The sequence below is a fragment of the Corvus moneduloides genome, chromosome 22, assembly GCF_009650955.1.
Source record: "Corvus moneduloides isolate bCorMon1 chromosome 22, bCorMon1.pri, whole genome shotgun sequence".
NCBI classification, from domain to species: domain Eukaryota; kingdom Metazoa; phylum Chordata; class Aves; order Passeriformes; family Corvidae; genus Corvus; species Corvus moneduloides.
In genome coordinates this window covers 7477746-7491554 of record NC_045497.1, presented here as the reverse complement: position 1 = coordinate 7491554, position 13809 = coordinate 7477746, and the positions used below count along the sequence as shown (strand labels likewise).

The 13809-nt window shown below is 48.8% G+C and overlaps 1 protein-coding gene across 14 annotated transcripts in view; it reads right to left on the bottom strand.

Moving 5' to 3' along the window:
• EIF4G3 (eukaryotic translation initiation factor 4 gamma 3) overlaps nucleotides 1-13809 on the bottom strand; it is a 142060-nt gene that overhangs the window by 81584 nt on the left and 46667 nt on the right. For 9 of the 14 annotated variants that reach the window (XM_032131984.1, XM_032131972.1, XM_032131973.1 and 6 more), the window contains exon 3: nucleotides 10603-10746. The exons of 2 other annotated variants lie outside the window; for them this stretch is intronic. In XM_032131984.1, the coding sequence (XP_031987875.1) occupies nucleotides 10603-10746 (144 nt within the window). The remainder of the gene's footprint in view (nucleotides 1-10602; nucleotides 10747-13809) is intronic. 3 more of the 14 variants (XM_032131974.1, XM_032131978.1, XM_032131980.1) reach the window with 1 other exon arrangement.

Here is a 13809-nt window from a genome sequence, read left to right as displayed (position 1 = left end):
GGTTTTTTCTAAAGCTATTTCCTCAAAATGCCAGGACTGGACTCCAGGTGTCTTGACTGATTTTAGGGATTTAACAAACTGCAGACAAGTAGAAGATGCAGAGAAGAAGGAGTTGGCATCCTCACTGCCCTTCTCCTGACAAGTACACTGGTTTATTCTCTCTTTTTCCATCAGCCCAGCCTTCAGGGAATTCCTGGTGCTGGTAAATATTAACACTTTAGTGGAAGGTGTCCCTGCCCACGGCAGGGGGTGGAACAGGATGAGCTTTAAGGGCCCTCCCAACCGGAACCATCTGTGATTCTGTGATTAAGCTCAGCCTTTGAAAGGATACAAATCTCCTGACCCAGGAGGAATTACTCCTCTCTCCCCTTTTTCCTCTGCAGCAGTTTGTCTCAGGATACATCACCTGTGTCATTACCTGCCCAGCCAAATTTGTAACAACCTTTTTTATGGTTTTACATGTTTTCACATCACACATCTGAGTGGGCAAAGCAGCAAGAACAGGGAAACTGAGACCCAGCTAACACCCACAGAGCTACAGGCACTTCTCCTACTTCAACATGGCTAATGAGATTGTCTGCAAGGGAAGATGGTGGAGGAAATGCAGTTTGCTGTTCCCTGGACAAGGACTGTTTGTGCCAGGGACCACACAGACACAGGATGCACATTCTTGACCTGCTGGAGCAAGTCCTGAGGAGCCCACGGAGCTCCTCCAGGGCTGGAGCCCCTCTGGAGCCAGGCTAGGAGAGCTGGGGGTGCTCACCTGGAGAAGCTCCACGAAGACCTCAGAGCCCCTTGCAGGGCCTAAAGGGGCTCCAGGAGAGCTGGAGAGGGACCTAGGACAAGAGCCTGGAGTGCCAGGACAAGGGGGAATGGCTCCCACTGCCAGAGAGCAGGGTTGGGTGGGATATTGGGAAGGGATTGTTCCCTGGGAGGGTGGGGAGGCCCTGGCACAGGGTGCCCAGAGCAGCTGTGGCTGTGGGCCTGGAAGTGCCCAAGGCCAGGCTGGATGGGGCTTGGAGCAACCTGGGACAGTGGAAGGTGTGGGACTGGATGAGCTTTAAGGTCCCTCCAACCCAAACCATTCGGGGTTTCAGTGATTCTCTCCTCAGCTCTACAGGGTGTACCCGTCCCTCACCACAGTGCAAAGGCAGACAGAACACCCAGCCTGTGGGAGGAAAGAATCATCTTCCTCCTTCCCACATAAGGCTCCAGCCCATCAGCCCACGCTGGACTCCAGGCCGCAGCGAGGACCCAGAGTGAAAGACTGAACCCCAGTCTGATTCTGAGCCGTGGGGCTGGACAGGTGTCCTGCTGGTGACTGCTCCCTCCCTAAGCCACTTTTAAATCCATCAGCGTGGAATCTGCTGCTAAAGAAGGCCTGAGGCCATGGATAACATCACAGGAAACCATTCCATAACATCTGGAAACGCTGCTATGGCTTCACTTGGCTCCTTACCGAGGCTGAACTGCCTGGCCCTGCCCAGGCTGCAGAGACACCCTTGAGTTCACAGAGCGCCTTTCATTTGTTCTGTAAAACTGCCTCCCATTGTAAAAAAAAACATGGACTTTGAGGATAAATACTTGTTCTCAGGAACACAACCCCAACCAGCCAAGACCCTACTCCACATCAAAACAGCATCAGCAGCTTTGCAGCTTTCCTCCTATTTTCTTCCAAAAGCCAACAAGAAGCTCCAAAAATGTGTCACCTGGTATCTCTGAGGATGTTTCCATCCTTGGAGATGCTCAGAACCCAACGGGAGGTGGCCCAGACTTACCTGCTCCAGCTGATCCAGCTCGGAGCAGGCACTTGGACCTGATGATCCCAGGTCTCTTCCAACCTTCACCTGTTTGAGCTGATGGCAGCACTCAGATAAAAATATTCAAGTTTTACACGGAAGCCCAGAAATACCCTACATATAAAGTGTCTGAATTTGCTCAAAGTTAAAACAATTCAATAAATTACGGGTTTCTAATGGCACCATAAGGAGGATCTGTGGAGAACACAGGCACAGCCCTTCCAGGCTGCAGGAGTGGAATTACGGCTCCACCACCTCTGGTGGTTCAACGGAAAGCAGCACAGTGAGAGCTCAACTGGCAGGAGAACCAGGCTGTTCATGGATTCAGAGCCTCACCTCTGGAATGTGGCTGTCCCTGCTGCAGGTTAAACAGCCCCAAAGGTTATTCCTCTGTTTCCCAGTCTGACACAACAGCTAACGGTGGGCTCCAGTAACTCCAGGGCTCCATCTCCCCGATTTCTCTGGCTGCAGGGATATTTCATGCCCTCTGTGCTTATAAAACGCAGACTGTGTAAAGCACTGACTTTTGTGCTGACTCTGGTGCTTTATGGAACACATGGTGTTTGTTTAAAAACTGTGTATTTTCTGGAGCATGCAAGAAAACATCCATTAAATTGCATGGAACAGAAGGTACTATTACAGAAGGAATTCCAGAATTGAAATTATTAAATGTAAGAAAATGGCAAATTGCCTCGTATTGTTATATTATGAATAAAAATGTGGTTCAACAAGTGGCAAAGTCTGAAAAGCACCAAATAAAGCCCACGGCACATGACTGTGAGAACAGAAAATGCACACGGAAGGGTACTGAAGAAAGGGACCTGGACAATTTTTAAACATCCACAGAGAAGTTTGATTTTCTACTAAAAATGCTGTTTCATTCCCCCCCCAAACCAAGTTACTGGCAAGTTTAAAAGTGCTTTGGATTCCAAATAATCTCACACGCCAAACAAAGCCGCTTCCGCTCGCACACGCAGCCAGGATGTGCCGTGTGGCCAAGACACCCACTGAGAGCTTTCCCTTTCCCAATCCCTGCGCTTGCACGGGGTGGAAGGGCCAGGGAACACTCAGAGCCAGGTCACGGCTACTCCTGGGAGGAAAAACTCAAGCAGCAGTAGAGAAACTCTCTCCCCACTGGGCAAACCAGACCACTTGGAGAAGGATTAAACACACCTCTCAGAGCAGGAATTTTTTACAATACACCCCCTGGAGTGCCAGGACAAGGGGGAATGGCTTCCTGCTGCCAGAGGGAAGGGTCAGATGGGATATTGGGATGGAATTCTTCCTTGGGAGTGTGGGCAGGCCCTGGCACAGGGTGCCCAGAGCAGCTGTGGCTGTCCCTGGATCCCTGGAAGTGTCCGAGGCCAGGCTGGATGGGGCTTGAAGCAGCCTGGGACAGTGGAGGGTGTCCCTGCCCATGGCATGGGGTGGGACAGGACGAGATTAAAGTCCTTTCCAACTCAAACCATCCTGGGATTCTATGATAGGATTCTATGAGGCAGATATGGGGTGGGTCTAAAGCCAGACCCAGTCCTAACTAGACTCAATATTTGTGCTGTAATCTTTTCTTTGCACATGTATATGATAAAATTGTAATGGGTTTTCCTTTCTCTCCTTTCCTTGCTAGAAAAAAAAAGAATTAAAGGCTCTTTCTAGTCCTTCTTAAGTGCACAAATACTAAAACTAATTCATACATCCCTCCTACATTGCGCCCTATGAAAGCCAACTGTTTCCAAGGTTAAATAATTAAAATTAATAGTGTTAATCAGCATTTGAAGCTACATTATGCCTTCCCAACTCTCCCTTCCTGCAGCTCTTACACCCGGATGCTCTTCCAAATTAGAAGACACACATGAAGCCGAGCATCCCCACACAAAGGCACCCTGAAGCCCAAAGGCACCGAGACACAAGACATGTTTGATGTTTCCAGCCAGATTTGCCCAGATTTAACTTAATGAGGTAAAAAGCACAGTAATGAACCAAAAATAATGAAATACATTCTAGGAGGAAATATTCCCAGCATTATTAACCCAATCAAAAACCTCCTAATCCTATTACGAACCAGCGGGTTCAGCTGCACTTCCAGCAGGTCTTGAACACAAAGGCCAAAAGAAGATTACACTTCTGGATTTATCAGCTATTAAATAACTCGCAGTTTCAAATCTCCACCTGCAGTCACATATTCCTGCAAGCCTGGAATTAGCAAAATGCATTGGCAATGTGCTGGGATGAAGCCTGACCTGGATGTACAAGGAAGCACAAGGAAAGAAGTGAGAAGGACGAGAGGTCAAACTCTTGACTGGTCAGAAAAAAATTCCATTACTACACATCAACCTGGTTATTTAGGCAGGTTTCTTGTTCACAAAATACTATCAGGAGTTGTTTAAATTTCCTTTATTCTCATTATGTGGAATGGACAGAAGATCCAAGAAACTGGAATATGCTGCTTGGAGGAGCAGCACAAACAGGCAACATTTCCCCTCATCTGGTCCAGCACCAACTTCTTCATTTATATAAGGAGAGTTTAATCTTTCATTCTTTGTCTACACCATGAATAAATATCCTGACTGACAACCATACGAGTTACAGGACAAGTTACCACTCTGGGTGGTTTTAAGCAGCAGGGAATTGGCTATAACTGCACCTTACACAAGGAGGTTCCTACACAGAGAAGTTCTCTGGGGGAAGAGTTCCCTGCAAAGCTTAGAGACCAGCTCAGATCACAGGATGCACAACGGTGCTCTTGACCTCAGAAAATTATGGACAGAGGGTTTATCTGAATGAGACAATAAAACTGGGAGCCCCTGGTGATCCAGGGGCATTGGAGGTTTATTATCTGATTTTATGCCAACTATTTCCTCCTAGCAAACCACGTGTGGACCCAAATAATGAGGAATCACGGAGCTGGAAGGGATCCACAAGGATCATCCAGTCCAGCCCCTGGCCCTGCACAGACACCCCAACAACCCCACCCTGGGCACCCCTGGCAGCGCTGCCCAAACGCTCCTGGAGCTCTGGCAGCCTCGGGGCCGTGCCCATTCCCTGGGGAGCCTGGGCAGTGCTCAGCACCCTCTGGGGGAAGAACCTTTCCTGATATCCAACCTAAACTCCCCTGGCACAGCTCCAGCTGCTCCCTCAGTCCTGTCCCTGGTCACCAGAATTTGGGGGAAGATAAATTTGACATGTAGCAACCAGACTCCAAAGGCAGCTGCTTCCAACACGAAGAGAGAACAAGGAGTAACACTCCCCACGTCCCAGGACACCTGACTGACCACACAGTACCAGTAAGGGTGAGGTTACAATTAAATTACATCCCTCCTTCTGTTACGACCCCTTAATAAACATCCCTTTATTAAAAGCATCTCAAATTGGGCTACAGAAGATGGAAGCATCGAATAAACATCATGGTTCTAACAGGATTATTCCAGCTCCTGTAGAAAGGATCCAAGATCATAAAAGAGGGGCTTGGGGATTGCCTAGTAAACATGCCACAGATGGCAGGCAGATTTGCTTCCTGGCACACATTCCCAGACCTGAAGGTACCAAGGAATGTCTCCCTGCTATTACAAACACTAATTTAACGATGGTGACATTTTTGAGGACCAGAATGAGACCACAAAACTCTCTTCACTTCAGGCACAGAACCAGATGGTAACAAGTTTCAGCTGGTACAATCTGTTCTGGATTTAAATCAGCCACCTAAAAGTCAAGGTCTCTGTGCACCAAGATCCAGAGAATTCAGCCCTCTTGCACTTTTGTTCACTTGGGAGTATCTCAACCTTTTTAGGAGCAGGTGAGGGATGTCTACAGCTACAACAGCTCCAGAGGAAGGTCCCCATCAGTGCTGTGGGATCCTCTGCTCCCCAGGCGCTCCAGCATTCCAGCCCATTCCAAGAGGCAGCCGTGGGCAGGCAGCGCCGATCTGCTCAGTGCACAGCATGTTCTTAATGAGGGCTGAAGCTTTCCCTGATTACAGAGGAAATTCCTGGCAATTTGCTCCAAGTGTGGTCGCTTGGTGCTTCCAAACTGTGGGCCTGGACTAAAAGAATCCCTCAGCATCCCACTGGAGCCCGCAGTTCCAAAGCTGAGGCAGAGAAAGCCACGAGTCTTTTCCAAACCACTCATCCTCACATGCCAGAACCCACTGCACTTGTTCCTTGGGATCCTCCAAAACACTCCCAGGTCACGAGAGGGATGGAAAGAGGGATGGAACTGTCTTCTCCTGGTGCCCTGAGCTCTGCACGCTGCCTCTGGAGGAACCCTCTCCTCCTCTGTTCTCTCCATGGACAGAGGGAAGCTCTTTCCTGCGGCTCCCAGCCTAGCTACTCTGGAAGTGCTTCCCTTTCCCATTACCCCATCCTACCATGGCTGCCCCATCCATCGGTGTAAGGCACAGCTGGAGTGGGGCAGACTTGCAGCGCTTCAGCTGCTCTCTGTTAAGGGCTCTGGGAATGCTCTCGGCCTGCTCTGGATTCTCCCATCCATCACAGGATGGTGACCGACTGTCAATCCAGGCCCTGGATTACAGGGGATAACCTGCTCTGCTCCTTTTCCAATGGCTTCTCCTTTCCTCTGCACACTGAGAAAGGGAATTGCGTCAAACCAGCCCCTTCTGCAGCCTCAAGCCAGGAGAGGAGGCAGAGGGGCCATGCCCCTCCTCTCCCTGTCAGAACGAGGGAAAAACATGCAAAACCCAACAGGAATATGAAATTTTATGTACTTGGGGCCACATCTGGCCATACACATCGCTGCGGCAGCATGTGCTGTGCATTCCCCTGCGCCAGAGTTCAGCACATTCCCGGGAGCAGCACTATGATTTCAAGGCCCTGGAATTTGGGAAGCAGAGACGCTGCCTCCTGCTGCAAAGACGGGGCTGTGGGACAGCTCCACGCAGCTGCCAAGATCTCCTCAGTGTGTTGCACAAACTCATCCTGAAGGGCAGCAGAGTGCCGGGGGGCGTCCGTCAGGAAAGCTCTCAGAGGAAGCGGAACAGGGAGCCGTGCTCGTTTGGGCTACGTCAGATGGAAAAGGTGGAGGAGTGAGAGAAAGGGCCACCCAACCACAGCACCAGCTGCTTCTGTCTGTTTAAATAAAGCAAAAGGAAAGCAAACAAAGGCACAAGGTTCACTTGCACCTGACTTCTCAGGTTAAATACCCCACACATTCCCTGATCCCTGGTTCCCAAACTCTCCCTTTCAGACCACTCAGCACGATGCCATCATCTCACCACACACAACTTACAGTGAACTGCTCCAGCTCCCAGAGCTCTGGTAAGGCACAGCAATTCCTTTTATCACTTACTGGAATTCAAGGTATTACCTCATCTCCCAGCCCTCAGATGTGCTGGGACAGGCAGCTCTGGAGCAGCCAGGAGAGTGAGGGGTCACTCGTGGAACCAAAGCATTTGTTAACCCTCGCTCTCCTTCGGAGCTTGGCTCCTGGCAAGGGTGAGCGCGAAGGGTCTGGAGGGGCCACATGAGGAGCAGCTGAGGGCACTTGGTGTGTTCAGCCTGGAGAAGAGGAGCCTGAGGGGTGCCCTCACTGGGGGCTGCAGCTCCTCCCAAGGGGCAGCTCTGAGCTCTGCTCTCTGTGACCAGGACAGGACCCAGGGAACGGCTGGAGCTGTGTCAGGGGAGGGTTTAGGTTGGATATCAGGGAAAGGTTCTTCCCCCAGAGGGTGCTGGGCACTGCCCAGGCTCCCCAGGGAATGGGCACGGCTCCGAGGCTGCCAGAGCTCCAGGAGCGTTTGGGCAGCGCTGCCAGGGATGCCCAGGGTGGGGTTGTTGGGGTGTCTGTGCAGGGCCAGGGATTGGACTGGATGATCCTTCTGGGTCCCTTCCAGCTCAGGACACTCCATGATTCTGTGACATCCCCACTTCCAGAAACTCTTGAGCCTGAGGAGATGCTGAGATCCCTCCTGGGTAACAGCAAGCAGCGACTCTGCTGAGCCCAGAGAGCAACCAGAGCAATGTGCCCACACCAGCAGTGACACATTCTACCTCTGCCCAAATTCCATTTAGTACCAAATGACATCCAAAGCCTAAAACATTAACCACTCACTACTGCCTCAAGAGCAGTCCCTACCTCGGAAAGACTCACTCTTATGAGTATTCATTAACTCAGGGTCTGATGGAGAAATCAATGACCCTTAATCAGACTCTAATTCAAACAAAGTGGTCTTGTCCCTACCTTTCATGCACAACACCCCCTCGCTACGTTAGGCATGCCTGGACAAAGGCAAAGACAACCTTTGTTCAATGTTCAATCATCAACGCAGTGTGGGTGGGTAAAATACAGATATTTGTGAAGTGGTTTATTGCTGTTAAAGGAATTAATAATAATGCATTCATCCGAATCCCATGTCAGCCGTGGTCCCTTTATCTCTAAAGGTAAACAGTAGGATTTAAGGTGTCCAAGAATCAGACAAAATTATTCAAAAATTACTCTCTCATCGCTTTCTAGAAGAAAGCAAACAAACGAAACCACAATGGAAATTCACAAACTACAAGAAGTGTGGAAAGAGGAAACTTCCACTCACCTCATTCTTAACACAAGCACCAGGGTGTGAAACCCATGGGAGACAAATCACAGAGGCAATGAACAGGCTAAACTTCCACCCAAATCTCCACTTAGCTTGCGAACTTCTTACCATGACATAACACAGAAACTCAACTCCTGACAGGGGTCCAAGTGAGATGCACAGAAGAATATTCAGAATTTAAATTTACTCAAATCTCTAATAGTTCAGGGGTACAGGAAACTTTCCCTGGGGACAGGTTGTTGTGGAAGGCTTTGATCCCTTTTCAAGCCTTTCTGGTGTCCCAAGTGCAAGCACCTGCATTTTGGTTCTTTGCAGAATCCCAGAACGGTTTGGGTTGGATCAGCTTGTTCCACGGGCAGGGACGCCTTCCACCAGACCAGGCTGCTCCAAGACCTGTCCAACCTGGCATCACCACCCAACCTTCACCCAAAGGAAAGGGCTCCTGAGAGGAGCCCCGGCAGTGCTGACACCAGCTGGGGACGAGCAGGAACCATTTGTGCTGCTCCACTGCCGAATCCCACCTTGGCACGAATCACCTGGGGAAAAGCTCTGCAGATCCCCGTCCTCTCTGGCCCCAAAGCCCACAGTGCCTGAAGCTTCATCTGCCTCGTAACCCTGATCTTGCTGCTCCTCCCTGTCCCTCAGCACACAACGGCTGGCTCCACAGAGTGGGAGCACCCTCCGGAGCCCCTGAGGGCCCTCAGCTGCCACAGAGGCTCTGAGGTCACTCCAGCAGCACAGCAGGGACACAAGCTGACCCTCACTTCCAAGAGCCAGAGGAACAGGAAAGCAGCATTTTCCAGCTGGCTGGAGATTTGGCACAGAGCCCACTTGCTATGGATGCACTGACTCAACAGGAAAATATTAAGGGAAGAAAAGAAATCTCTTGATTAGAATAAAGAGGCTGCCCAGAATGTTCTCTTCTTCGCCTCTCCTCTGCCACACGAGTAGCTTCCCTGTGTTGGTGAGGTTTACCAGGAAGGAATGTCTTGATCCATGACAAAAGCCAGGCAGCATCTGAAGGTTTGCTCTGCAACCCTGCTGTGCCCTCCCTGTTCTGTGAGCCTCAGTCCTCAGCCCAGAGCCTTTACTTCCAACAGCCATGCAGCAAGAGTGCAAGGAACAGCTCCAACACCACTAATGCCTGCAGGAGACACTTCAGCCTCTCATTCCCCACTCCATGGAGGATGAGCATCTGCGCATTCACAAACACAACCACAAGTTTCCACTTTCCCCGTCATGTTTTATCTAAAACGTGCATCATTCAGGTGAAGTGCTCCTTCCATGACCTCTTTCCAGGCATCTCCCTGGCTGGAAGGTCAGCTGCAGTTTAATGTTTCAGAGGCTGGCAGGGGGGCTTGGATCCACTCGAGGTTCTCCCCATCACCTCCTCATTCCCAACCCACCCTCAGCCTCTCATCCTGCACCCCCTGCTCATAACAAACCCACTCTCCTTAACAGCTGACCTGCTCAGGCCTTCCTGCTTGATCCACGAAAGTAGAAATTAATCAAGAGCAAAGGGAACATCAGGCTTTCCTCCATCTCACACCTCATTCTTTACACATCCCACTTTCCCCACCTCAGTATCTTTTATCTCTCTTTTTTTCTCACCCCATTACCTGCTTCTTTTGCCCCCTCCTTTTTCAGATTAAGCTTCTCCACTCTCAAGTCAGCCCTGCAGAATATTTATCTAATAGAGGCTACAAAGAGACCAATTCATTCCACGTATCTCACTAAACTATTTCTCCATTCTTATTCTAACTCCCATTTATCTCTTGTTCTGGACTTTTCTGTAACCAGCCCTTTGTCTCATCTCTTTTATGAGCAATCATTTGTGCAACTCATTTTCCTGACCCATTTCTTAGAATTACCAAACTGCACCACCTTGTACAAAACGCCCCATGGAAAATCCCTGACGGATGACAGAGGGCACTTTTAGGGTGTGGGAGTCAGGTCATGCCCCAAACTGCCTGATCCAGCAGCAAAACACATTCCTCCTCATCAATGATTATTTTCTCTAATTTTTCAAGTTGCTTTTAGTTTCTGTTACAGACTCCACAAGGAACTAATGTCTAATAAACTTGTATTTAATTGGTGTGCTAATCTAAGTGCTGCAAGGTTCAAGCCACACCCTTTATCCACTTTATTTCTACACTGGTCACAGACAACACAACTCAGTTAATTGCTGAGCAGAGAAGCTGAGAATGGGACAAGAGGAAAAGGGGGAGGCTGGGAATGCTCTGCTCCAACGCCAGGTCTTACCTGTGAGAGCCCAGGGGACGATGCATGTCCCGGTGGCGTTGCAGCAAGATTTGGGTGTCCCTTATTTATTTCATGTGCAGTGTAAGGGGATGGGGCAGGAGGACCCGGTTGTCTTGCTACTTGTGTTACCTGTGTGGAGATAAACTGTTAGTAAAACATTACATTAGTAATCAGTCTGCAGAGACTCCACTGTACATATCTAGAGAGTTAAAATAATATGTATTTATCTAAGTGAAACACTGCACAAGTTATTTAACTATTTATGCAATTTAGGAAAACGTGGAAGGATCAAAAAATCAGAGCACCAGCTGGAGTCACTGGTGGAAATGTGTTGGATCCCTCTGCCTTCTGGCCTGGGACCTTCTGATCTCTCCATGAGAAGCCATATCAAAAATATTGGGATTTTGCAAGGGGATACACATTACCACCAACAAAGTAAGGGGGAAATTTGCATATTCCCCTCCAAAAAGGAAAAATAAAGGGCTGCAGAGAGTCCGTGGTATCTGCAGGGCTTGCCACAAGCAAGGAATGAAATAGCAAAGCAATTCTTGCATATGTTTATCTCCTTTCTCAGCTTCTATTAAAAATACTCAACAAAACACATTAAACAAAACATTAGAAAAATGTTTCCATGGCACACAAATATTTGCTCCACTGTACTATCTCTATGATGGAACTGTTTTAAATAATTTTATAGAGTGGCTATAGTAAAAAAAGGAGAATCAAAGAAAAAAAGAGTCACATAACTATTGGGTGACACCACCAGCAGTTCAACACAATCAAATTTTGGCATATTGGGTTAAAACTCACACTACTGAAATTTGGCATTTGCTTCTCACTGACCTTTTCTCATTTATTTGTTTGCTGAGAAGCACCACTTAATCATGGAATGGTTTGGGTTGGAAGGGACCTTAAAGCCCATCCAGTCCCACCCCTGACATGGACAGGGACTCCTCCCACTGTCCCAGGCTGCTCCAAGCCCCAATGTCCAGCCTGGCCTTGGGCACTGCCAGGGATCCAGGGGCAGCCACAGCGGCTCTGGGCACCCTGTGCCAGGGGCTCAGCACCCTCACAGGGAAGGATTTCCTCCCAATATCCCATCTAACATTCCTCTGTCTGAGCTAAAGGCACCCGAAGCCCACAGGTCATGGCACCGTGCAGGCCAACGTGTGCATGACTGTCCCTAGCAGGGTAAAGAGGGCAGAAGGAAATTCCTGGCTGCTTTAATGGAGCATTAGCTCCAAGCTCCCAGAGAGCAGAAGTCACGGAGTTCACCACTTAAATGCTTTTTCCAAGTCACTTTATTGCACTCAGAGTGTCCACGCCTGTCGTTACAGTTCCTAAACCACCACAGCAGCTGCACCAGCACCGAAATCCCAAGAAATCACAACATGCAACAGCTCCGGGCTTGGGAATGGGCCAGGACCCTTCACTGTGGGAAGATTTACAGCCCCCAAGTGCTCATCAGAGGAAAGGGTGGGTCAGTCACAGAACCTGTGATCATCCTCTGTCCCCAACTGGATCCTTCCCTTTGCTAGGGATGAATCATCTCTTTTTTGGGCTGATCTCTCTTGGCAGGTGTGTGCACGCAGCCTCGGCTGAATCAGAGCCAGCCTAACAGAGAGCTCCATAAAACCTTCCACAGCCCATCCCTAAGAAAATTAAAGTCTCTTCCACGACTCCTGTGTCAACCCTGAGAGAGTTGTCACGTCAGCTGTGCAGCACTCAGTGCTTAGAAGCGACTATGGATCATGATGGACATCAAAAAATGCAGTCAGGGCGGGGGAGGAAGCAAAGGCAACCCAAAATACAAGGAAATCATTCCGATCAACAGCCCCAGAGGCAGGTTGTGCCCATGCTCCTCACCAGGATTCTCTGTGAACGTCACTTCTTGGGGGAAAATAGAGGTTATTTTGTGATAGCAGTGGGACTTCAACCACTGCCAGTTTTCACCTCCCTACTCTCACCAGTGCAAACACTGCTCCAGCTAATGCTGGAGCCATCCAAAATCCTCTGATCCAACAGCACCCAAGTCCACACAGGGCTTTGACAATGGGGACAGGGGCACCACCAATACTCCAGGTTAGGACAGCATCCAGCAGTCCCCCTCCTCAGAAATTGTAACATGCAAACAGAACCATGGAATAGAATCCCAGAAACACTAACCTTGGAAAGCCCTCCAAGATCATAGAGCTCAACCATTAACCCAGCACTGCCAGGTCCACCCCTGAACCATGTTCCCAAGTGCCACATCCCCACACCTTGTGAACGCTTCCAGGGGTGGCGACTCCAGCACCACCTTGGGGAAAACAACCTAAGTTGGAGGTTAATAAAAGACATCAAGGAATGCTCTTGTGATTGGATCTGAAATCTGGAAGCTGAACTGAGAGGAAAACTGCAGCTGCTTGAATGACTGTCCATGAGATACCCTCGTGCAGTGCAGCAGACACATGACAGACACAGGTCTGGACCCACTAAAATTGGCTTGAAAGCCTAACAAAGGCAGCAGAACAATTATAAAATTGTACCAGCTTGACGGTTTGGCAACAGCACACTTGGAGAGTATCCCATAGGAGCCTACCACTGATCTTCCAGGACCTCCTAAGGTTAGCCAAGTCTAGCTTGGACTGGTGTTTGTTCCAGCAGAAGGAAAAACACAGAGAGCCTTTCTCAGCAGCTACAGCAACGTTGGTGTTTCTACACCTTCCTCTTTCTACAACAAAGTATTTACAAATAAACTGAATTACAAGATACTGATTTTAATGTAAACAGGTAGTAAAGGAAGACAAACTTGCTGAATTTTTATGTTTTCTCAGTAATTTTTAACAAATCAATGAGGTAGGGACTGTCTAAGCTCATCACTCCTGGGGTGTCTGCCCCCACAGAGCCCAGGGTGCAGTTTGCTGTTTCTTAAATGGTCTGAGATGACTATGGAAGTAAATATCCTCCTTAAATCTACAGATTAAATTGTTCTCCTAAAAATGGATGCACAAAATTACATATTAATTTGCTAGAGCATCACTTTCTATTTTCCCTGAGTAGCAAGAGGCTAATTTTAGTTTTCCAGAAGCCTTAATCCTGTATTTTAAAGGAAGTAGGTAATGAAATACGAAATAAAACCTCAGTCTGGGATTCTTGCTTTTCTTTCTGAGATCTTTTACATCTTTTGGGTTTGCGTCTTTTACAAGTTAGGGATTACCCTTTCCC